Genomic DNA, 25,921 nt, shown 5'->3' with positions numbered 1-25,921 from the left:
ATACCGGTGTCTGAAGGCAGCATTCAGGAAGGAGCTCAATAATGCACCCCATGAATGACCACTGAGTTATTTTTTTTATATCTTAAAACACACCAGTTTCAAGGGAGCAGGGGCAGGAAGGATCAGGAAGCTCCCAGCAATGACACATGTTAGAATAGAAAAAGAGGAGCAGGCATGGGAATGGTGACAGCCTCTGGGTGGTAAGGTCCTAGAGAGGGGAAAGATGCACAAAGTGGCAGCAACAAACAAATGAGAAAGGAAACAAAGAAGCCAGGCAGCAGAACATCAGTAGAGGACAGATACAGAACAGCAGCTGAGATATGCAGGGAATATGACAGCCATGGGTTTGTTTTTGTGTGCTTTGCTGGGCAATACCTCACAGCGAGGATGCATGTGCAGGTTATCAGCAGCTTGTGGTGGACCGACCCAGGGGTGGGAGTTATCTGGAGAAGCTGGGAAAGAAAAACCCCAGGAAGAGGACAGCAGATATGACAGAGAAGGGTAAAGTAGAGGAACTCAGAGAAAGGAAAGCAGGAATGATGAAGCAGAAGATACAGTCGAATTACTGCACCAGAGTAATGGGGTGAGAGGTACATCTCAACTAACTTAAAAGTACTCTCAATTAACCACAAAGTTAATTGCAGCTGAGATTAGGAGCAGGCAACATGGAAGCATATGTCTATGGAGGGTCAATGAAGCCCCCCTCTAGAAAGGGTGTGAGTATGTCCCCTTTTGAAATTCCTCTCTGCAAAAAAAGCCAGCCTCACCAGAGCTGAATTCCTGGTACAGCTGCTTATGCCATGTCATGCCTTACTTTCTTTGCAACTGGGAAATCATACATTTCTCTTAGAAACTTGGATTTTTGCTCTTTTGACAACCTGAGGATGTCAACTATGACACCAGGACTATCTTCTAAAGGGAGAAGATGAAGAAAACACTTTGCTGCTTGAGCCTCAGTGTAATAGAGCCTCATAAAAAAATGTGGTTTTATTAATTCAGTTAACCAAAATATGCATAAAAAAAGTACTTACAGGTAGCCCATTTTTACCAGGAATGCCCTAAAATAGAACATCTTTGTTAGAAAGATAAATAAAACAATGTATCATAGAAGTAACAAAAGATAAAAGCAATTAATTAAATTGAGATGCACCATGCAGTGACAAAATGATGGATTAGAACTATATCAAACACAGTGGGATATTTTGCACCTCTCTTTAATCTGATGCATCTTGTGCTGATGGTTCACGAGGATCACAAGGATCAGTGTGAAATATCCGGGATATAGAGAAGCCACTGAAGGAGGCCTCTGAGTTCTGCACCTTTGTACACACTCAAATGTGACAGCTGGGAGTGTGCTGCCCAAGGAGTTGGTGGAATTGCTGCTCTGAGAACATTTGTATGTTGGCACAGCAGCTGTTTGCCTTTGCTTTCTGATGGTTGTCACCAGGCCCCTGCCCCTGGCCAGTGCAGGCAGGATTCTCCTGAGCTGCTGGGCTAAAACCCATCTAGTAGATGGGTTTTAGCCCAGCAGCTCAGGAGAATCCTGCACTGGTGACAGTGTCCAAGGCTGCACAGTTCAAGGTCTCCATGCATGTGTGATGGATCACTATTACCCTTTCTAAAACACGTTTTCTTTCAATGAGAGAAAATACTCACAGGCTGACCAAGTTGCCCAAGTTTTCCTGGAGATTCAGAAGGTCCTTGTTCTTTATTTTCCACATCTATTCCTGACCCTCCTAGAGACTCTGTGGACCCATCCTCTACTTCCTGACCTTTCTGGCCCTGAGCAATTAAAATGTGAAATATTAAAAATGTGTTGTATTACTATCCCCGTTTCTCTAGCCCCCATCCCCTTCCCTTTCTCCTATAATCCTTGCTTTGTTCAAGGCAATCCATGTTAAAAATCATTCATGCATCTACAAATAAGTTGCTCTCTGAGCTGGTTACCTAGATGCAAATGACCATGATCTAATTTAATATCTACATACATCTGCACAGTCTAAGTCAATAGTATAGGTTTGAAAAAATATAGTTTTCACATACTCAGTCTGTCAGAGAAAAAACTGCAAGAGTTAAGATAGACATGTTTTGGAATGCTTTAGCCAACTCCCCAAGATCCACAACTCTAACAAAGGAGGGTTACATATTGGATAAAAAGTAGCAGAAGATGAAACAATGGTAACAAAAAATGAGAAGAGACAACAGAAAGACTAAAATATTGCAAAACATTAGTATTTGGTCAAGAGAAAGTAATAATAACAAAAGGAATAATTCAAATATTCCAGGAACAAAATAAACCTTCCAGGAATGAAGCTTGGACATCAATACATATTTAAATGAAAAACCAGTAAACAGAACAAAACACATAAGTCAGTATTGCATTTTGAAAGAAGCATTAGAATTTACTCACATTTTAAAACACCAATGAAATATTTTGAGTCTCATTAGCAGGTAATGAAACTAGGAGGGATGAAATATAATAACTCTCAAAGAATTTTCAAGTTAACAGGATGACAGCTTTCAGCGAAGGAACTGTAAGATGATTTTTTAAAAGACTGTTCTGGGTTTTGCCAAAAGCAAAGGTCCCAAAGATCAGCAAATTTCTTTTAATATGGGCTAATTACAGAATTTTTTCCTGTCTGGAAAAGTGTTAGAAGACAATCTATTTAGTTAAAAAGTGGGCAAAGATCATAGCCTGAATGAGATAACAGGATTCTTGATTCAGAGTTAGAGTACTGAAGAAGGTAGCAGATGGTATGGCAGGACCCCTCTCAATCACCTGCTGAAGATCTTGAGAGTCTGGGACGGTTCCTGTTGACTGGAAGATAATCAGTGTTACTCCAGTCTACAAAAAGGGTGTAAGGGAAGATCAGCCTAAACTCAGGCTGGATTAAGGAGAAGATTATGCTGAGTACCACTGAAAAGCATTTAAAGAACACAGCACTTACCAAGAACACTCAGCTTGGGTTCACAAAGCAAAAGTCTTGTTTAACTAATTTGTTAGCTTTCTGTGGCAAAGTCATCCACATGAAGGATGAAGAGATGGAGGTGGACATAATTTCCCTGGGTTTTTGTAAGGTTTTTGATGCTGTCCATCACAGCATCCTTTGGGGCAACTTGTGCAGCTGTGGGATGAGTGGGTTCATGGTGCACTGGGTGAAGATCCGGTTGAAGGACAGAGCTCAAGGTTTGCAGTGGACAGGGCCACATCTGGCTGGTGACTGGTCACCAGGGGTGTTCCTCAGGGCTCCATTCCAGGCCCGGTCTGTTCAATAGATCTCTCAGTGATCTGGATGCAGAAATTGAATGCACCATGAACAAGTTTGCTGATGATTTCAAACTGGCAGGTGCTGCTCGCACTCCTGAGGGACAAAAGGCCTTGCAGAGGGATCTGGATAGACTGGAGCATTGAGCAGTGATGAATAGCATGAAACTAAATAAGAGCTAATGCTGGATTCTGCACCTGGGCAGGAGTAACACTGGGTACAAGCAAAAACTGAGAGAAAAGTGGCAGTAACAACTCCTTAAAATTATTATTTTCTAAATGATTGGTCATTATTTTAATATATAATAATCTTGGGTGTCTGTGCAATAAAAAATATGTAGAAATTGAAATAAAATTAAGGAAAACTTTAAAGATCAGTAAGCAGCAAAACTACTTGTCACAACAGATTTAAGCTTAATGTGTCACAATTTCTAAAACAATACCAAATTTTTATTTAAGAAAAATGGCCCAAAATGAAAAAAAAAAAGGTAATAGTTAATCTGATATCTGGTTTATCTGTTTATTTATATAAACTAATATTAGAATTTCTGCCTTAAAAATACATGCATGCAGGCTTGAAAATGTTAAAGGAATTATATGTGGAAGCTCTCCAACAAATACTAAAACTTCTTGTATGTCAGCTCCAATGGATGCTAACTTAACATTTCACCACTTGCTATATTTTACCATAGTAAACACAGGAATACAAGAAGACCCTGCAAGAAGCAGCCTTAAACACTTGAACTAAACACATATAATGTGGAAATTTTATTCTAAATTTCCATCATTTATTTCACTGTGTGTTTACTGGCAAAAAACCTGTAATTACTGTAGTTTCAAGCAATAAAAAGAATGAACTTTTGGTGTAGGAGTCTCAAGGCAAGAGGAAGGAAAGGTCATTATTTATTTTTTACTTAGAAAAAAATCTGTGGTGGCCGTTGAAGTAGGACTGTTAATAATTAAAAAATGTACCATCAGATGATTATTTTGAAGCATACCAACAAACAAGGCAAGTATTCCAGTAGCTCACAGGATTTCAAATCGGTGACCTATGTAATTCTAATTTGTCGAATCACACGGAATTCATGTTACAAGCTGCCTTACAAATGCTGCATGTTTCAAAGCCCATATTTTCCTGTTCTTGGGACTAAAAGATTAGGCATGTGATCCACCCATTATACAGACCTCCTCTCTGCTTACTCCTGGCAAAACATCAGCACCAGAGCCATCTTCTTCTCTTAACATTTTCTGTGTGACAGTGGTAGACTCACTGTTGCCTTGTCCGGTTTCCATGACAGCTAAATATAAAGAAAATAATCACTTATTAATGAGAGAGCAAAACAAAACCTGCCCAGAGGTATTTATCAAAGAGAGATGCTGCAAGTTTTATGAAAAATAAATTATTCAGATTATGACTAAAATACATTCCAAAGATTAATATTAGTCTCTTTACAATTCTGAAAATTTTAAAAGAAAAGAAAACAAGAGAAAGGAGAGAGTAAAATTACAAAACATATCTATTTTAATGTAAAGGACTGTATGGCATCATCATGTTTTCCTCAAGCTCTAGTCTAATGGTTGCCTATTTGTCATCCATGTAACACAAAAAAATGAGAGTTAATTACAACAGGTACTATCTGAAGAATGTGTGGAGTTAAAATAGCAGCATTGTCTTTGGCCTTATTAATACATTTAGTTTTTTTTCTTGTTTTCCAGGAGTGCCCTGAAGATGTCCTAGCAGTGGAGAAAAGGATTCCTCACTGCATTATGCCTTGCTGTCATTGCTTTGCTGACTACACTTGCACCCAAAACACCCCACTGGTGCATTAGGCACATTCACATCCTTTGGAGGCAATAGAAGTAGTAAATAGTTGTTTATTCCTTGGCAGGATTGAGTTTTACTGAAAGACTGTGTTTAACTATACCAAGTAACCAAATAAATATCCATCTTAAATCCCTTTTAAAGGTGCAAAGTTGTTCTAGACCCAGCAGGACTGTTTGCAGAGGTATGACTCAAGGGGTGCCATGCTTTTCACCAACCTGAGCAAAATGAAGAGGATTTTTCTCCTTTCATTCTCTTTTGCCTTTTGCCTAACTCTAACACTTTAACGCTTGTACCTTTTTTTTTTTTCTATTTTTTTTTATTTTTTGGGTAGATTGTTACAGCAGCAGCTCCTCAGGTCAGTTTCTTATTTTTATCCAAGTATATTTTTTTAAAGATTTTAAAATACAAACTACAATTCTGTAATTGAAACTTCCACACTATAGAAGGGTAAATCCATTCTCTGCATGTTTAACAATGAGTCTGAGATAAGCTCCTATATGGAGAGAGAAGTGAGAGATCTTTTGAACAGTGGCAGTAGTTGCTACCACTTACCTTTGCTGCTATTAATAAATAGCAGTTTAACAGATTGCACTTTCAAAGACCAAATGTTTGATGTGCCAATTCTTTTCTAGCACACAGGATGTCCAAAACCATAGGATTTTCTTTCCTGGCAGCACTCAAAATATGACAGTGGCTTTCCTCACACAGGGAAATTACAGACTCAAAACAAGAAAATGTAAATGACCCCACCACCCCCTCCACAAAAAAAAAACAAAAACCCAAAACTTGAGGCAATGCCTTGTTCTTTAAATTTATCTGCTTCTGAGGTTTCTTCTGATCTGTGATTTCCAGAGAAATCATTCTCTTCCAAATAAGCCAGTATGGTTGGGGGGGCTTCCACTGGCTCAGCCAATGTATCTTCAGGCTGAAAAAAAAAAATAATCCCAAAGAACAGTTTAGAGTAAAGGCTTATCACATGTTTTAAAGGAAGAATCACTAGATTACCTTCCTCAAAGCACAGTAATCAGAACTACCATATCCATGAAGCAAACCAGAATTCTGAGAAAAAATAGTATAGTACCTTTGGAATCCATTCCTCCAAAGCAAGGGATGTACACTTGAGAAACCCACAGAGAGGGAGGAAACCACAAGCAACATACACTTGTCAGAGACTGTATTTTCAGGTAGGATCTTTGGCTTGGTTCATTCCAGCTTGGTTCATGCCAGCTCAGCACTGATCCACCTACTAAAATGTCTTTATTTCAAACCATGAGTTTTCTGACTTCTCTTCCAATTCTGTGCCCATCCCACTGGTGGGGCAATGAGGGAATGGCTGTGTGGTGCTTAGTGGCCACCTGGGATTAAATAATATCTTTCATAAGGAGGAATAAAAGCCAAAAATTCTACTATTGCTGTGCGTAAATTTGAATAGTGCAGTAATTATGAAGATTATTAAACAGAAGCTAAAAACAATAGCTAAAAGAATTAATATTCTTCTAGATAGAGAAGCTAGACATACTTCCTGAATTAGCTACAGTTTTATCCAAATGAGAAAAAGCCAAGGCACAGTAAGATTTCCTGGATTAAATTTTGTGGTGTGATGTAAAATGCAGAGGAATCATCAAGCACTAGGGTGATTTTGCTGCCATTTGGAAAAACCCTACCTGGCTGCAAAAATTCAGGAACAGTAAAGTGCAAATCCTGCATCCAATGAGGAATTACCCCATGCAGCAGTACCAGCTGGGGCCAGCTGCCTGTCTTTTGATCACTTTGCAAAAGATGAGAGAGCAAGGACTGCCTCAAGAAGGCTCAGAACTATCTTACCAATGTGTAGAAGACCTTAAGTGGGAGTAAAGAAGACAGAATGAGATCCTTCTCTGTAGCGAGTGAAGGGAAAAGAGACAATAGAAACACATTAAATTCTACAAATTCAGGCTCTATGTCAGAAAAAACCCTGCATTGAAACAGAGAGGCTGTGGAGTTTCTGTTCTTGAGGAAATCCAAAACCAAATGGCACTGAACAACCTGCTTACTGAGCAACTTGCTGTATTTGGCTCTGCTTTGAAAATGGAATTGGACAGGGCAATTTTCAAAGGCCCCTTTCAAACTCAGCTACTCTGTGATTCTGCACAAAGCATAAGGCATGCAAAAATGAGTTTAGTGAGCTACATGGAAAAGGTAAAAAAAATGAATAAAAATTTATTCAAACACATCAGGAACAGGAGGCTGGGACAATACTTAATAAATTATAAAAAGAGTGATCAGTGAATTTGAAGTCTATAATAGAAAAAATGGGATTTTCTTCCATTCATGTTGACCCTGGAAGAGTTAAAATTCCTGCAGAAAAGTATTTTTGTGACATACAGCAGTGGATATGACTAAAACTGAAGTCTTTGTATGAAAAGGGTAGGAAACACAGTAAGTGAATGACAGAACACCACAACCAAGTAGTATTTGCCCACGGGTTCTGTAAGATCCAACAGTGAAATAGCTGAAGTATGTACAATATCAGACAAATGTGAGCATGGCTTCTGTGAAGTAATTTCTTAGAAAACAACTGATTTTCTCTAAAGGAACCAATGTGAACTTGTATTTAAAAAATGAGTGTTTGACACAAGCAGTACGGAAAGCTTCATTGTGAGGAATGGACTCAAATATTTAAGCTTGGTACAAAAAGTGAGGAGGACACAATGTATTAGAAATCTCTAAAAATGGTAAGAAACAGCTGATTACTCTGTTATCCAGCCAATTAACCATCAAATGAGAGCCACAGTCAGCATGTTCAGAAGGACAAGAAAAAGGTGCATGTCCTTCACAAAACAAGCAATTAGCTAAGGAATTCTGCAGCAGGAATCAGAGGGTGATGAAATTCTCATGTGTTAAAAAAATCCCAAATAATAAAGCAAGAAATTCAAGGATTAATAACTCAGTTGAGTTCTACTAACCACATATAATCTTGGTCCAAGCATTTCCTGAGATAAAAATTTGTTCAGATTAACAGTGTTCCCGGGAAGTGTCATCCATATTTTCCCAATCTTGTATTATACTCTTCCCAAGATCTGTTTGCTGATTGCTATCAAATATACCAGATTTTTTATCTGGCACTGTGCCACCATTCTCATGGATGGGTGCACATTGTTCTCATGGGAGCCTTTGAAAATTGCCAAATATGAAAGTTATTAATCAAATTCAAACCCCATCCTTTAAAATAGCAATATTAAAACAGATGTTTAAAGTAAATAAAGCAAATAAATTTACCCTTATGGGAAGACGAGAAGGTGCAAGGGCTTCTTGTGCCTCAGAACTGTCATGTTCTTGAATGCGGCCATTGCCACTGCTGTCCCCTGAAGCCTGTGCAAAACCCAATTATTTTGAGCAAGTTCATAAAAGTCAGGGAAAAAAACATGATCTCCAAGGAATTGGCTATTTAAATGCAGAAAAATGCCCCTTTTTTTTTTTTTTTTGACTGGTGAAACCTCAATGTCATTATGTTAACTTATTTCAGTACTTACAGCATTCCATAAAAATGACCCTTCAGAAAAATAAAAGCCATAGTTCATTTCCTGAAAGCTTTTTTTAGACAAAACAAAATTATACTTTTTGAAAATATAGATTTTGGGGGTTGTACAGGAAAAAAATATACCCCACAGATTGTTTTAAATATGATATGTTTCCAAGAAAAAATCCTATATTTAGTGTTATGAAAGATGTCAAACAGAAGTTTACTTTGAAATCTCTGAGGCATTGAGGTAGTGTTTATAAGAATACTTACGTAAGGGTCATCATCTTCGCAATGATCCTCAGTAGCCCTTGGGTCAGATTTGATTGTCAGATGTTGAATTGAGCCCTACATGGAACATCAAAAACATTTCAAGGAAGTATTAAATAGCATGTGTGAAGGAGAATGAAGGTGGAGGGTGGGGGGAATTAAACAAAACACAAAATACCCCAAACTGTGTTCAGATTTACTTGGAAAATGGTCTAAAGTATAAAATTCCATAATAGTAATCCAAATTTAAGATATAAATATGTTCACAAATTTTTCTTTCACAAAATGTAGACCAAATGGAAGCTGCCAGAATATAATGACTGTCATGTCCCAATGACACTGTGATCACCACACTGCATTGTTAGTGCCCCAGCTGAAGAATCTAGTCCTGGATTGTGTCATACATGCTGTAAAAAACTCTGGATTTTTAAAGTAAAGAAGTGCATTGCAGCTCCAGAAGTGGTATGTGAAATCCCTAGAAATGGAGACAAAGGATGGGAAGGGAATAAATTATGAAGTCAGGCAAGAAGAAACCAGTATAAAACTTTCCAGAGAGGAAGTAGAGGAGATGGATTTTCTGATAATAAATGTTTCTTTTTTCAGTCACCAACTGTACTTCTCAGTCTGACATGCTGAAGGAGCAGTAACAATTTAATTTAAAATATTTAACTATTGTTTCTGCAAAGACTCAAAGTGCCTTAAGAAATATGGGGGATGTTTCCTTTTACATGGTCTCACAGAGTTAGACATGATGCACAATAGGACACAAAGATAAATATTCAAGTCAAGAACCTGTTTACATATAACACACAACCTAGAATAAAAGAATAAAATTTTTGATTCTATCTTTTAAAATCCTCTAGTTTATCTGCCTTTGAAGACTAGGAAACTCATGCACTTGGTGCCTCCTGAGTTTGCTGGACTTCTGAGGCAATAGCTCAGTAATCTCAGCATCCTATTTCTCTCAAAACTTAATGGGCAACTCAGATATTGAACGATGTCACACTGACTGAACAGTTCACTGAAAAATCATACATAAAAGGAGGCACAACCAATTAAGTAGTCTCCTGGAAGTGATCTTTTTTTTTACAGTGCAAGTGAATAACATTTGGAGAACACAATTTTCTCCTCTTTCTCTAATCTGTGGCCCTGGATGATAAAGAAAGCAAAATGGAGAGCTCTAATGTTTCTGAACTGTTACTGCTAGCTGATTCATCCAACTAGGAAAATCATGGACCAGTCTGCATGATAGAGGTGGTAGATATGTGATATTTACTCCCTCTCTGGGTTTTATAGCTGCTGCTGCCTTCCCTGTAAAAACTAGTTTGCAGCATCTGGCTTCATCACCGATTCAGCTATACTTGGTTGTTGTCTGGTTTCTACTTCTCTTTACAAGCATCAGGGCTAGATTTGCCTTTGGTTTCAATAAAGCTGATGATAGTTATGTTCTTTTGTGTCTGATAACCACAGCCTTAGACACATGAATTCCCATTAGGCAGAGCAAACCAACATCTGACATCTATTCATTTACACAATCTGTTATTATTTGTTTCTGTTTTGGGCAATTAATGTAAACAGTTCTTGGCACAGAAACAGAGTTTGAGTGAGGTTCAAACATTTAGTTTTTCTACTCAAAAGCAATTGTGACATATGATGCAAGAAGAAATAAAGGCATGAGAACCTAGACTACAAGTCACAATTAGTGCTAATGAAGCACTCAGAGTATTGGCTGAAATTTATGTACTTAATATAGCACACAGAAGAGCCTCTTTCCATGGAAATGCATTACAGTGTCATCCACCATGCATTTCTGTCATCATATTTCTAGATTTATTGGTGATCATCTCAGCAAGTGATCATCACATATGTTTTCCAGGTGGGATAATGTCCTGGGTTGCAACATGTGGCTGGGGGTGTGTATTCTATTGCCATCTGTTAGAGGTGGGGCAGTTATGCTCTGTTATTTGGGCAGTTTTCATTATCTCTTCTACAAATCAATCCTCCCTCTGGGAAATATCTGCTGTTAATGGGCCACTGAGTGTCATTGCATGACTGATAAAATTACATCATCCATTGGGAGATGCTGCACCCAGGGGTCAGAGCCAAGCATTCCTACCTGGACATAATCTGAGATTCAGAACACCAGTCAGCCTTTTCCACTGGATTCCCAGAGGAGCAGCTGTCTTCTCCACTGGATTCCTACAGGAAGACCAGGATCATCTACACCACCACTGGATCTTCAGAGGAAAACTACACCCTTCTGCAGGATCACTGCCTCAACAGAACCACATCTGCCGCTCCAGGAGGACTGGACTGCTACCAACACCCCAACATCCTGACCAACAGGGTGTCAGGTTGTATTCTGTCAGTGTTGTTTTGTATTGCTGCATTTTTTATTTAATTTTTATTTTCTTCCCCAATAAAGAATTGTTATTCCTGCTCCCATATCTTTGCCTGAGAGCCCCTTAATTTCAAAATTGTAACAATTTGGAAGGAGAGAGTTTACGTGTTTAATTTCAGGGGAGGCTCCTGCCTTCCTTAGCAGACACCTGTCTTTTTCAAACCAAGACAGATACCAAAGTGGTTTCCTTTTCTTGAATGTTTCTCAATCCTACTTAGTGATCTGGCATTCACAATACTCCAGTCCTCCTATTTGCCTAAGAAAGGTAGTATCAATGTGCAGTTTCCCTACATATCACTTTCCACCTTTTATTTCCTGCTAATCCTATGATTCTAGCTGCTTAGACTAGTCAGACAAATGATAAAAATACATTAAACTTGCTGCTTACCAGGTGCAGCTCACAACCTGCCAGTATGCCTGCATTTTGGAAAGAACATCTTTATTCCCTAAAGAAAAGGATCCACTCTGTTTTGTGCTGCTGCTTGACTAATTTAGAAGAGACATTAATTTCTCAAAACACAGTACAAGTTCTGAAGTACAGGAAATACAAAAATAGGACAGATAAAGTGTGACATATTCCTTTCCATTTGACAGAATTGATCTCACACGTCTGCTCTCGGTGGCTGAAAATTTCAGTCAAGATGCAGCAGAAAAGATGCTTGCACTCAAGCTAAGATGGCTTGAGAGCCCTGTAGTAGTGGTTTTGGTTCGTTCTATTTCCTTAAGCACCTGATAAGCTTTAAATAACAAATAAATTGTAAAAATACACCCTTATTTTCCAACTATCTTTACCTTTGATGACATTATTCTCCTTCTGATGTCGAATATGAATTCCTAATTAGAATTTAAAATGTTGGCTTAATAGTAAGGTATTCTCAGAAATTAGGAAAATGAATTCTCTGAAATCTGCTCTTCTTAGAAAAGCCATAAAAATTATGTGACTTTGAAATTTCTAGTATTCAAACTGAAGATTTGGCTTAATACCTAGACTATTAATAAAATTCTGAGGCTCTCAGAACATTTGTATATTAAACTAGAGGTTATATAATTTCACTGTCCAAACCCTAGCTAGCTATGGAAAATACAGGCTATATGATTTGACTCTCACTTGGAATATAACCACATTAAGCAGGACTTCTTGGGTAGAGGGTACATGCATGAAACACTGAGGCATGTGAATTTATCAGAAGCACTTACTGTGAACTTTTCCAGGCCTGTGGCTCCTGCATTACCAACAAATATGCCAGAGCCAGATTCAAATACCAAGGTTCGAGCAGGCCTTTGAAACTGAAGCCTTTGATACTCTTCACAGTCCATGAACAAAGCAATATCATTCCCCTCAACAGTCACTGTAAATCTATTCCACCTGTTAGTCATCACTGGCACTTTAAAGGAAGCAGCCTCTCGGGAGATACGGGATCCAGGCTCTGTGTAGTACATGATTATTCTCTGGGTGCTGTCATCAACGGGTGAAATCCTCAGTCCTAGGTAGATTGTTTTCTGGAAGGCATCTGTTATTGCAAAGAGCACTCCTCCATGGTCATTGTTTGGTTTCACGGTGACCACGATAGCAAAATCTCTGTAGAAAGGTGATGGTATGATAGCACTGGTCAGCCGGCCGATGTTGGAGTCTGGACCAAAGCTATAAGCTGGGAACCCTCCATAGCCCGTGACAAAGTAGACAGAAGGAGGAAGAGGGACTCCTATTAACTCCGTGAGGTCAAGGTGTCTTTTTGAGCCTCGTTCTGTGCATGAGAGAAAATATGTTATTTGTCCTTGAGGTACACAGCCTATTGGATTTACATGATTTAAGAAAGGCCTGAAAAACTGAAATGCAGTGTTATAATACCAGAAAAATACTTCTGATACATCAAGCCAGAGTCCAGGTTGTGCTAAACACATCTAGCTATGTACACATGTAATTTTTTATCCTTTGACTAAGAGAGATTACTTGTATGCACATGTAAACCTTTGGTGAAATTGAATAGCAACATATATTTTCTCCAGCTGTCCATAAACTGCAAAAAATGCTGAATGTGCTTGCATAGTGCATTCAGTGGAAAATGTGCAACATTTGATTTCTTAAATATATTGAGATTCATTTTTTTCTCACAAAGACGTCAATATTTCTCTACAAACAGCATGGCACAGTTTCACAAAACAGGATAAAATTTACAGTTTCTTTAGCCCTTGCTAAACCTATGTCTACAACAGAGGTTAGATTTTATTTATGCCCTATTTTCACCCATATTTATGCCCATTTTTATCTCCTAAATTGCACTGTGTACATAATAAATATTGTTCAGCAATCGAAAATCAGTTTTGAAAGGAGAATGTTTACGCTTTGGCAAAAAGGCAGAATTATGTATCTCTGCCAGAGATACCCAGAAAGACAACTTCTACCAGGTAATGAAGGAGCAATGACAAGAGCTAAGTATCTGCACCCAATTTTAACTAGAACCTTGGGGAGGCACACTCTAGCAGCACAACAGAAGCACAACTTCCAGTTTTCTTCTTCTATGAAGTAAAAGCAAGCAAGAAAAGGTAACATTTTTAATCATAATTACCAATTCAGAATCCTCTTTTGATTTTTGAACTTATTCAGTTACCTGTGACTCTAACAGCTAGATAGGCTGAATAAATCCAAATGGAACAGTAATGGAAAAGGTACGACAGTCCATCTGAATAGGACAGGCAAAATGAACTGAAAAGAACTTTGCTTAAAATACCTGATTAAAATCAGACAAAATAAATTAATCTTACTCTTTGCTCTGTAAATTGGCAAGCTGGTTCTAATGAAGAGCTATAGAGTTTATTCAGCTGCAATGTACTTCTGTTATTCATTGATCATATGCAGTACCAGCCTGGAATATGCATGACAAAGTGTCTTCCATTATATTAGTGGGTTTGTAAAGAAATTGTAATGTGTTCTTTCTGTGCCAGAGATGTTATAGCACATAAAGATGTTATACTTGAAATAAATACTGATCTATCTTATTCTCTGTACTTTATAATCATCGAATCATAAAAGTTGGAAAAGACCTCCAAGATCATTGAGCCCAAATGTTAACCCAGCCCCATCATGTTCACCACTAAACAATGACCACAACTGCCACATCCACACGTCTTTTGAACACCTCCAGGGGTAACTCATTAACTGAAAAAAGGCTGATGTGCTTCATACAGAAACAATTGCCCTGAAATATTTTTGAAAGTAGAGATGTTTCGTTTAGAAAAACTAGCTCCTCATCCAGAAACCAAATCCCTTTGACACTTTAAATTCTTTGCCAGATAGATTTTTTTCCCCCTCCCCAATAGCTTAGAAAGTGGATACACTTATTTTCTGGCCAAACACAGCTAACAATATTTTAATTGTCAGTCTAATATTGGGTCATGTTTTCTATTCACACATACATGCACATAAAGGAACCTGCACTACAAGCAAAATACATAAGCTATTACAAAAGGGTAAGAAGGTAAGGAAAATAATGAACTTGAGGGATAATATATGAATTGTACACTGATACCAAAGCTACATGCAAAGAGTCATGGTAAAGTGACCAAGAAAGGAGATGGACAATACCTAAGATGTTCAACAATCAGGCTTAGACAGCAGGATGCATCCTAGGAGCAAAATTAATAAATACAACTGTAGTTTCACATTTCACATTCTCAAGGAAGATGTGGTGATTGGAAAGGAGCCCATTCATTCTCCCCACACAATGTGTGGAGCTGCACTCTAGTTGCAGTTTCCCAGTCACTTACCCAACAGTAACAGAGAACTAAACATGAGCTCTTTTAGCCTCTGAGAGAAACAAAACGTGTTTGCAAAAGGTGGCAGCAAAAGACAGCAAAGAGTCAGGATTTTTGCTTCAGTAAAATAGGTCAGAAGGCCCAGGAGAGTCTGAACTTCAGTGAGGTTGGGATAGAAACTTGCACGTACCCACTGCAGAAATTCAAAATGAAACAAGAAGTGTCCAGTCAAATTCTGTACTTAGAGTTCATATCCAGCTCTTAATGGATTTATGAGGACCTAGAGACACAGTCAAAAGCAGAATTCAGACCTACAGCCACAGGTTTTCGATTATGTCTGACAAAATTAATGTCCCCCTAATGCTCCATTTATTAATGTTAGAATAAAAATACTCTCTTATTCCCTTACATAAATAGGTAAATGCTATGCTATTTTAAGTACCTGTAAGCCAGCAGAGAACTATGTCACATCAGAATAGTTTCGTTTCAAACACTACTAAGGCACTGGATATTGGGGAGCATCCAGAATTCATCCAATTTATAGCCATGCTTCCTAGACCTGGGACACTGGAAGTTGTAGTACAGAAGCAACTTTAATATTAGCTGTATTTTATCTCAACCAGCATAATCCCATAAATTGGGATGGTACTTTTATAATTTAGAGCTATGAGCTGTGCTGTACTTCACATTTGTTACTATTTGTTAGTGTATTTTATAGTTTGAATTGTTATAGAATTTGCTGATAGCTGGCAATTCCCACTGAGTAGCTTCAGAGACCCTTTGCAAAGCACCAATGTGTTGTAAAAATAATCCAGTAAGTCAGTATATAGGGTGTTTCAAGACTGCAGACTATAATAGTAGGGGTTAGGTTGTTGGTTTTTTTCCTTTTATTTCAATTTTTTTGATGTAATTACTTAGGCATGGTGGAATTTCAGATCTGCGGGATCCAAAATGCTTTTTTCACTGCTTAAGGATTAAGTAGAGGAAAGAAAAAAACCCACCTGCTTGGAGGCCTATTACATTTGTTTAGGTGTTGAGGCACAAAGCAAATATTTATATGTTTATAATATATTAATATTTTAATATATATTACAATATTTATATGTTATAAAAGGGAATGGAAGCAGAGGAAACTCCACATTCATATAATTTAACTTATTACACTGTGACGTTGTTTAGGAGCCTCCTTTCAGATGCAATTTCTGGCACCCACAGCAGTTCCTCTGGTCTGTGCACAGGTGTTACATCATCCTGGTTGCCTCCTCCTCATGATTTCCCTCATGGAGCAGGGTAGCCCCAGTGCTAGGCCTGATGCAAAACCCTTGGATGATCAAGCTGAATAATAGATTCATACAATTCTTTGGGTTGGAAGGGACCTTCAAAGTCAAGTATTTCCAGCCCCTCTGCCATGGGCAGGGGCTAGGTTGCTCAGAGCCCCATCCAACCTGGCCTTAAACACTTCAAGGATGGGGCATCCACAGCTACTCTGGGCAACCTTTCCAGTGCCCCACCACCCTTGTAAGTAAGGAACATCCTCCTAACATCTAATCTAAACCTACCCTTCAGTTTATGTGTCTGGCCACTACACGCCCTTGGGAAAAGTCCCTTCTCCAGCTCTCTTGTAGGCCCCTTTAGGTACTGGAACTTGCTATAAAGTCTCCTGCAAACTTTCTCTTCTTCAGAGAAGATGCCATCAGGATGCTATTTTAAAAGCTACTTTAGGAATATGACTAGAATCCAGAATTTTCTTACAAATAGTAATTTAAAACACGAGATTAGTCACTGGAAATAGGGTATTTGTGTTTCCTGTTGTCTACAAGAGCTCATATACAACTTGGAATACCCACAGTTCCTGTTTCTAGCTGGTACACTACACTTCAACACAACCTAGTTTCAAAGGTGATATAAAGCATACTGTCACACAGACTTTGGGAAACTACTACAACAGAGTCAAAGGCTACAGGGTTACAGATAAGGACACTGTCAGTCTACTTTTATCCATGGTTTCACCACTAAAAAATAGAAGCAGAGTTCAAAGGCAAGGCCCTCACCTCTGACATAAGACAGAGTTACCCATCTCAGTCTAATTTTAAAATATGCAGTTCTAATGTTCCAAGTCTGAAAAAAAAGAAGAGAAATATTGACAAGTCCTTTGAGCAAAAGATCGTGATTGGCAGTGGTATGGTCAGTCCAACCCAAATTGCATGCACTACCTCAAACACACCGCTGTTGTCTTCCTTGATGTGAGAAGATGAGTGAGCTGGACTATCTCAACTACATGAATGCAAAGATGAAGTTACATGAAGTTACAGATGTTTGTCATATTTGGCCCCAGCCATGTACACTTCAGCAGTAACATTCATTCAACTGATATGTTAAGTATTGTCCCATTTATGTTTTCTGTTATGTTTTTATCTAGAAATGCCTGCTAACAATTATTCAGGTAAATAAGCTGCCACATTTAGCCCAATTCTGTTCCAGGTTAATGAACCATGATGGATACATAAGGGTCAGAATAACATGCTCAAGTGGTTACTATTTGCTAATTATATGAAGTCAACCATCCTGTTGCTGTGACAGCTGGCTTTATCTCACTCAAGGGAGGGCTTGGGTGGCTCCACACAGATGGGAGTGGGATAGGTGCTGGCTTTTGAATGAAATTATTCTTTTCCCTTTGTTTCTATCTTAACTTTGCCTAGTGTTTCCCCCTGTTCCTCTTCAGACACTTTTATTGGAGCAGCTCCTGGCCCATGCCTGTGAAAGTCCATTCACTCTATGGTATTGACTCTCATCCTGTGCAAGAACAGCTCTTTTCACTGCTGTCCACTGCTGCATGAGCCTTGCAGGCAGCTCCTTTCCATGGTCTTTTAAGGAAATTAGGTAAAAGCAATATTCTACGAAGGCTTTCATAACCAATCCAGGCTCAGAGCAGCCAAGATCAGGCATTTCTCTGTCTACAAACTTGAGCCAAGCTGACCTTGCTTCCCTGTCCTCTTCCAGTCCAAATAGTCATAAGCCCAGGTTGTAAACTCCCTTTCCAGCAGCATAAATAATCCATCTCTGTCCCACTGCACTCTGCTGTCTCTACTCTGTATTCAAAGAGATGCTGTAACTGTAACAAACATTGTTTTATACAGAGTGCAGTTAAGACGTGCAGTAAGAGAATTGCTTCTTCCCTGCTGCCAGTGCTTTTATTTTGAATTAACAAGAAATATTTATAGCTATATCATTAAGCAAAGAAATATTTCCACATCTACTAAATAAAATTAATCAAGTACTGCAGAGAGAAAAAGAAGGGGAATATTGTAACACAGTCCCAGATGTGCTGCATGAAATGGTAGAGGCCAGCATTATTGCTGCTACCAGGAAAAACAACATTGGCTCTGCTCAAACACATTTTTAGCTGCCATTAATACACTGTTGGAAAACATGGATAGAATATATTGGTATTAAAGGCTGCAGCATTTCCTTCCAGATGCCCCAGGAAAGCTCAGAAGCACTTTCTGGCGGTGTTGCACACCTGGAAGTCAGGCTGCAGCCAGCAGGAGCTGGGGTACTCACACGCCAAGCATTCCTTTCAGAAAGCCGCTTTCCAACTCCTCCCGCCGGCTCCGGCTTGCACGTCATTGTCATTCTGCCCTCTACTGGGCGAAAGAGCTTAAATAGAGTTAACTAAATAGGCATCTATTTTGCACAAAATACTGTTTGGTGGCTCCCCCCAGCCCCGTTTACTCTTGTTTGAGAAACTAGATTTCATTTCAGTGCTTTCAAACTAACTGCCAACAACACCACTATGCTGCTTGCGTACAATCAGTTTTTCTGTTTTTCTCTTCCCCACCCCCCGATCTAATACTGCACTATTTTCTTATTGTTTTGTCAGTTGTTCTACTAGAAGGCCTTCCATATATTTTTGGGCACCTTTTTTTTTTTTTTTTGTACATAAACCCAAAGCTTTTTAGTGTGTACTCAATAAACTGTTCTCCTATAATGACAAAAATCTATGTTTTAAACATGCTGGTTTCCTTGATCCACAGCAGTAGATAATAAAAAATACAGCATATACACCAATTAGTCATTGTCCTTCTTTCCTCACAAACAGATGAGAGGAAAAAGTGGGAAATATTTAGCTATTCAACTCCAGAATGTGAAGCAAAGCTAACTGAGCTGTTAACCATGTCAAGAGAGTGAAACCACTATCTGGAAATTCAGAGTCCTTTTTCTGAGTTTGCAGCCCCCTGACACATCTCTGGACTTGCTGTACTCTTACCATGTCATGTTCACACTCTACTTACGAAGTCTTTAGAGCTATTTAATTACCTGTGAAAAGGATCATTTTTCTCATGCTAGTCCTTTGGGGAGGTACCAGAACCATCAATTTCAAGACATTTTCTTTAGAGTTGCATATATTCCATATGCATTAGCAGAAAAAGCAAAGGCAAATGGCACAGAAGCCCTCCATAGAAAAAGATTTCCAGACTTGCTAGGACATCCAACCTCCTAAAGATAACTCGACAAAGCTAACCTGTGTAAGAATTACAGAGTTGGCATTGAATATTGCAGCAGACACCTGTGACCAGGTTGGACACTGACTTTATGAAATAAAGTCTGTGTGTGATGCACTTGTTTAACTGTGATGTGGGCAGTCTGATTACCAGCTAGAGACAAGTAGCCCTTAATGACTGCAGGAGAGCAGGAGCTTTTGCATTTCACCACTAGGAAGCAACACAGCACTTCATAAATCAGATGGGAGCTTTGGCTGAGGAGAACATTGCTTATGAATCACCAGTGTCAGCGTCTGCTGTGCAAGCTGTTTTACAACATCTAAGCTAGGATGTTTTAATTTCCATTACGTGTCTAAGCAGATGTGAAATATCACACTACCCTTCTTTCACAATGACCTTGAAATTCAGACAAAGTACATTGTCTTCTGTATATTTTCTTGGGGGAGTGGGGGGGGGGGGGGGGGGGGGGGGGGATATATTGCTCTTCTTGTTTTCTCTTTCTCTCTTTTTTTTATCTTCAATTTTAAGGGAGAAAATTATCAACTCCCTCATAGAAAAAAAAAAAGTCTTTCTAAGATGATGAAGGCTGTTCACTTTTAAAATTCTGGCAGTGGCAGCTGATGTTCTCAGATTTAGCAGTTGTACACGCCAGCAGAGACTCTGCCCAAATGAGGAAAAACAGACACAGGCGTAGTCTGGCACACTGAACTGAATATAAATTCTCATCCCATATAAAGAGGTTGAATAGGAAACAAGGATAGAGAGCACTTAATCAGCAGCTCCTGCAGTTGCCCCTGCTGTTTTTGCCAGATCCTGTCTCCACTACAAGGTTCATAGATCAGGGGCATAAGAAGGATATGGGCAGGTGGGATTTGTGAGTTACAGTTTTCCCAATGAAAATTAGAAACCTTCAGCCAGAAATGCTCCTTTGCTCCTCACACTTTCTCCCTGTGTTTCCATGAATATCATGCCTTCCTGCTTTTCCTCTGACACTGCAAATGACCCAGAAAGCTCTCTCCTGTCAGGAAACCCTGCACCTGACAATCATGTACATAGCTAGTGCCTGTGTAAGAAGACAGATGCCATGCTCTCTGCCCATGCCACTGTCAGGATATCCGTTTCATCACAGCAGGAAAAGTCTGTATGTTCAGTGAGCCGTCAGGCCAATGCTGTATGCTGTGTACAGTTTGATCTTGCAAGCAAACCCTACCCAAGAACACCCAAGGACAAGCATTATCTCCAGGACGGCTGGAAAGGGTGCCCGCAGGGAGTTCTTGAGAGGAACATGAAAGAAACAAAGTGCTGATACACATTTTTGTAGCTTCTACAGTCTGTCATGGTCTCTGTGTGATGGAGGCTGATACATTTATAACATATGATCAGAGCTTTAGGGACAGCATTATAAGACCTTGCTGACACAGCTAAGCTGAGAAAATCACTTCATTCCAGTTCAGACTAGATGAGAACAGAAAAATATAAATATTGCAATAATTGAGATTATGTCTTGGGCTTCTTGCTTTTGTCTTTGTTGTTTTGAGGTTTTGTTATTGTTGTTTTTTATTTTTAAAAATTAAGGGCTATAAACCCAATAAGGTAACAAAAAATAGAGGAATTTTTATGCATTCTTTACTCTTCCACAGCTCTTTGAGATTTGGCGGATTGTGTGTCTCTCTCAGATGACTAAGCTAAGATGATATTTTGTTACTAATGTTTCATTTTCAAGTCCTTAGGAGGACTTCTATTGCCTTCCAGGAACATCCCTTTCATAAATATTCTTAAATTTATGCACCTGATATTTATAATTTCTTTCTATCTTTCTAAGTATATCCTCATGTACTCTTTACACTATTTGATTTAGTAATGAATAGATTTGATTTATAAAAAAACAAGATTCAGAGAAGTTAAAAAAGACTGTGAGGTAGATGATAAGGGAACAGCAAATACTAGAAGTATGTCTTGTGTTGAACATTAATATTTCTAACAGCTAAATGCTTTTATAGTATGAATGCACCAGTAAAATGTAGAAATAAAATCTAGCCAACATAGTCCTTCTTTTTCCATCTTCCTTTTTCCAAGAATTTCATTTCCCAAGAGCTGTGTTACAGTACCTTTATATCTCAGTATAAATCACATATGCTTTTATTATGCTCCTGGGTTTTTGCCTTTCCCCAGTGAATGAACTGAATTTTTAAAAAAGCTGATCGATTTTAAACAAGATATCATAAAAATGTCTTCTCTAGTCAAAAAGGTCTAGGTTGAAATCTTGGCTAAAGTCCTAAGTTAAAAACCTTCTTGTTTTACAGTGATTACTTCATATAAATTCCTAGAATTTTATGTTATGATTGGATTCTGTTGCTGGGAAAGAGTAAGCACCCACTGAAGTTTTTCCAGCATTTAAGGCATCTTATGCAAATATGTTGTTTTTCCAAACAGTCCCTCTCTAAGTGGAAACAAAAGTATGTTTCCCGTCCTTACTCTGTTCCTGATCCATGAGGTTTGTAAGGATTTAATGGCCAACCAGGCCTCTATCTTTGTCAAATTTGCTTTATAGAAGTTCAAGCTCAAAGCAGACTCAGAAATCATTGCACTGCAATGATGTGCTGCAATAATATGTGCATTATTTCCTAGTGAAGCCAAGTTAAACTAAAAGCATCACTGTAATACCTGCCTACAGACATACTCTTAAACACAAATATAATAGGTTCTTTTTTTCAGCTCAGTGTAGTAACTAATTTTACTACTTACTAACCACAAATTTCCCACTAGGGACCTCACACATGGTCCCATGCAACAGTAAACTAAGAAAATCTAGTTTCAGCTGCCTGACTTCATAAACAAATATTTTGCCGAGTATCTTTTAGAGGAATTGCTATCTTCATTAAGAAGAAAATAGAAGTTTTCTTTAGAAGACAAATGAAGTAAAAATTAGATGCTGAATATTTTACCCCCTTTCATACAGATGGAGAATGTAGTGCAGTGGCTTTACTTTCACTCAGCTTCATATGCACAGCCTCATACATTACTCTATCCATGTTTTTGGGACTTTCTTCACAACCAGAAATTCTAGAAGTTCAGATAAAATCCTTAGATACAGACCTACTCACTTCTGTCTCTGTCAAACAGTTCAAAAAGTGTCAATCAGTTCTACAAACAAGGTTTATAATATTTTTTTATTTTCACTGACATACTACCATGGAACACCAATAAATTGCTGACTTTTTTTTCCAAAAAGGCATCATGCAGAAAGTGACCATGCTATGAAATGTGTTATTCTACATAGATGATGACCAGAAGTCTTACCTTATAGTGTAGCTGCATTTTCAGGCACGTATTCCCCCTTTTCACACCATCCTTGTCTAGCTATTATCACATGACCCAAAATGCAATCTCAACCAAGGGCTTGAGAAACTTGAGAGAGATGAAACAACCTTTCACCATGATTCAAAGCTGCATTTCTCTTGTGCTACTTCCAAGGAAATATGGCAGGAGCACTGTGGTAACATTGGAACAGCCTCCTTGATCAGACCTTTCAGCAATGCAGTTCACTGTTTTAATTGGGCTCTAGCATGTAAATAAGATCTTTTATGTACACATATGTGTACCAAATCTAGAGTTATCTAGCTGTAAGATCATTGATCACTGCCTGACGACTAAATCAGAGAGACCAGATTGCCAGACCACAATTAACCATAAGAACACTGACTCAAAGTGAAGTAGAAGATAATACATTTTCTGGCTTGGCAACATTAATTTTAACAGCTGTACTATCATGCTGAATTATTGAACTAATTCTGATATCTGTGCAGCTTATTGCCCGCATGAACAGATCTCCACTGCTTGTATATAATGTGAATTAACCAATAGCTTCTGTCTAGAATGACTGAAACATCTGTTATATTTTATTCAGGATTTAAAGCTGTATGAACAAAGGGGGAAAATGAACATTTTTTTAATCACACAAAAAATATATTATGTTTTACATATGCATGGCCAAAAATAATTTCATTTCCTCCAGAGTATTTAGGGAATAGATTAAGTCTTATTCTTGGTAAATACTATATTTTGAGTTCACTCAAATGTTATTTGAGACAAGAGCTGAAAATGGGAAAAGAGATAAAAGTAGCATACAGCAGTAATTCTTAGGTCTTAATATACAGTTGAGAGTCTTTCCTACAGAAGTCTCAACTGCATGCTGTCCCTAACTTGGAGAATATAGCTGATTTACATCTGTATCCAATATTTATAAATCCATTTAAAATGTGTTGGCATATTGGCCTTCTGCGTTTAAAAAGCTGGCTGACACAAAATGTTGTTCTTTTAGCTTAAGTTTCAAAGATTACTTTCTCAAGACCATTAGTGTTGTGACAAGAATAAAAAGAGTTATGTTCTTAGAATTTATTGTGTTTTTCTTAATGCTCATTTGAACCAAAGATTCAGAAAGTCAAAAAAAGAAACTGACTTAATAAGCAACAAACCATAATGCTATTGGCATTTTTTGGCTTTGATTATATGCTTTGCTCTATACTTTCACTGTATGAGCCCTCATTTGTATTTTAAGACTCTGGTTTCACCAATTTTACTTGTGATAAGCTCAGCTGTGTTTTAGTAATAGGACAACTGTGTTGCATAAAATTTTAATTAGGTCCAAATTAAAGTATGCCTTTTGATAGGTCAGACTCCAACAGAAGTCTCCAGGTAGTGGAAATTATAGAATCATGCTATAACATGATGCTATAAGGCTGTGTTTTCCGTGTTCCAAGCAGTGAGCTCTCCAGACCTTTCAGCTGGCTGCTCTCACCTCCTTTTTCTTCCACCATCAGCTGGAATACCTTCCTTCTCCAACATTCCCTATATAGTCAAATACCACCTCATCTTTGTTCTTTGTTTAGCAGCTTCTTGGCAAAACCACTGGAAAAAGACATGCCATCTGATGTGCTGAGCTGCAGCTTCAGGAGGCATTTTTCCAACTGCAAGCTTTATGACAAATCTTACAGACAACGATGTGGCCCTTTTCCCTGAGAACGTACCACAGCTTAATCTCATTCTCTGGCAAATGCAGCACATACTGCCAGACCTGTGAGCAGTAATGACCCTGTACAAGTCAACAGGCACCAAAGTCTTCAGTCTCTTCCAAGTTTGTCAGCATTCTTGTCAACAAAATTGTCACAGTAACCCTCCAAACCTCCCCTCTCTGTCTCCTATTCCCTACTTACATTTGTAGACCTATCAAGAAAATGTAAGGTGAACAGGATCTAACTATCCTCCCCCTTATCAGTCTTTGAAAAGAATATTGATCTTATATGGTTGTTGTTTTTTTTTTTTTTTTTTGCAAACTAGTCTAGTCATTGAATAGTAATACCAATGTACACTTTTCTGAGAATGTGGCAATTAACACAACTGCTCTGCTGCTCTGGAATCATAGAGATAACCTGTTTTTCTGGCACCAGAGGTCACAAATCCTGTCAACGAAAACCTCAATATGTTCAGGTTCATTCCCTGGAAGCTGAACATTAGGACTTCAGCTGACATTCAGTGAGCTTTTACCTTCTCTGTACATGCTACTCTGCACACAAAATGCTGCAGTAATAAAAAGCATTCAAGGAAGAGCGGAATCATGCTGTAGTAGGCTAAACCTGAAACAGTTATGAAAACTGAGGAAAAGATATTGCTGTTAAATAGGTTTTTTGGCTCTCAGAAGCTCTGTACATACAGTCAAAAAAACCAAAGAAGTGTAATTAGTTTTTACACGGGATGAATCATGGTAGTTCTGTTGTTTTTAGTAGAGCAATGACAATTTTACAGCTACTCTCAATACCCAAACTGAGACTGCAAGTGTGGAAACATACGGTTGGGCAAACCCAACCCCGTATGCATCAGTAATTTCAACACTTTCTTATTTAATCATCACCCTCTTGTTAAAATGCTAAGTATGTTCCATAGAAACATAAATTACAATTTGGCATGATCATGACAGCTGAATGAACGGGGTATAAACAGAACATTGAAATTTGCAATACAGAGATTGAAAGATCCATCCCCAAGAACTTTTCCATATGGATTAGCTTCTTTCTGAGCCAGGTCAGCTCCCAGTGGTCTATCTGGCAGCTGCATTGCTTGCTTTGGAGCAACACCAAGGAACTAGCTGATACAGCCTGTGAGGTCATATGTAGGGGCTTTTATGTTATTTTGAAATAAGGAAAAGAATCACAAAATTATTTCGGCTTATAGAATGCAAATACAGGACTTCAGATTCAATAGGGCAAGAGGTTTGTCTTGGATCTGACAGGACGTCTCTTTCTGCAGCTGAAACTTTGTGGTTCTGTTACATTACCACATAGTCAAAGTCACACAGATATTAATGTTTTGGCTACACTCTCATGCCTCGAATATGAACATCTGCATTTAC

General features: G+C 38.4%; 1 protein-coding gene across 1 annotated transcript in view; it reads right to left on the bottom strand.

Moving 5' to 3' along the window:
- The window catches only part of COL15A1 (collagen type XV alpha 1 chain), a 120,489-nt gene that overhangs the window by 70,505 nt on the left and 24,063 nt on the right, over window positions 1-25,921 (bottom strand). The window contains exons 3-9 of the mRNA XM_021553386.3: window positions 12,458-13,005; window positions 8,863-8,937; window positions 8,349-8,441; window positions 5,889-6,015; window positions 4,451-4,563; window positions 1,657-1,782; window positions 1,032-1,058 (exon numbers count right to left, since the gene is read on the bottom strand). Of these exons, the coding sequence (XP_021409061.2) occupies window positions 1,032-1,058; window positions 1,657-1,782; window positions 4,451-4,563; window positions 5,889-6,015; window positions 8,349-8,441; window positions 8,863-8,937; window positions 12,458-13,005 (1,109 nt within the window). The remainder of the gene's footprint in view (window positions 1-1,031; window positions 1,059-1,656; window positions 1,783-4,450; window positions 4,564-5,888; window positions 6,016-8,348; window positions 8,442-8,862; window positions 8,938-12,457; window positions 13,006-25,921) is intronic.

Source organism: Lonchura striata, chromosome 1 (genome assembly GCF_046129695.1).
Source record: "Lonchura striata isolate bLonStr1 chromosome 1, bLonStr1.mat, whole genome shotgun sequence".
NCBI lineage: Eukaryota > Metazoa > Chordata > Aves > Passeriformes > Estrildidae > Lonchura > Lonchura striata.
Note: the sequence above shows the minus strand (reverse complement) of the source record. Positions and strands in the feature narration are given on the sequence as shown.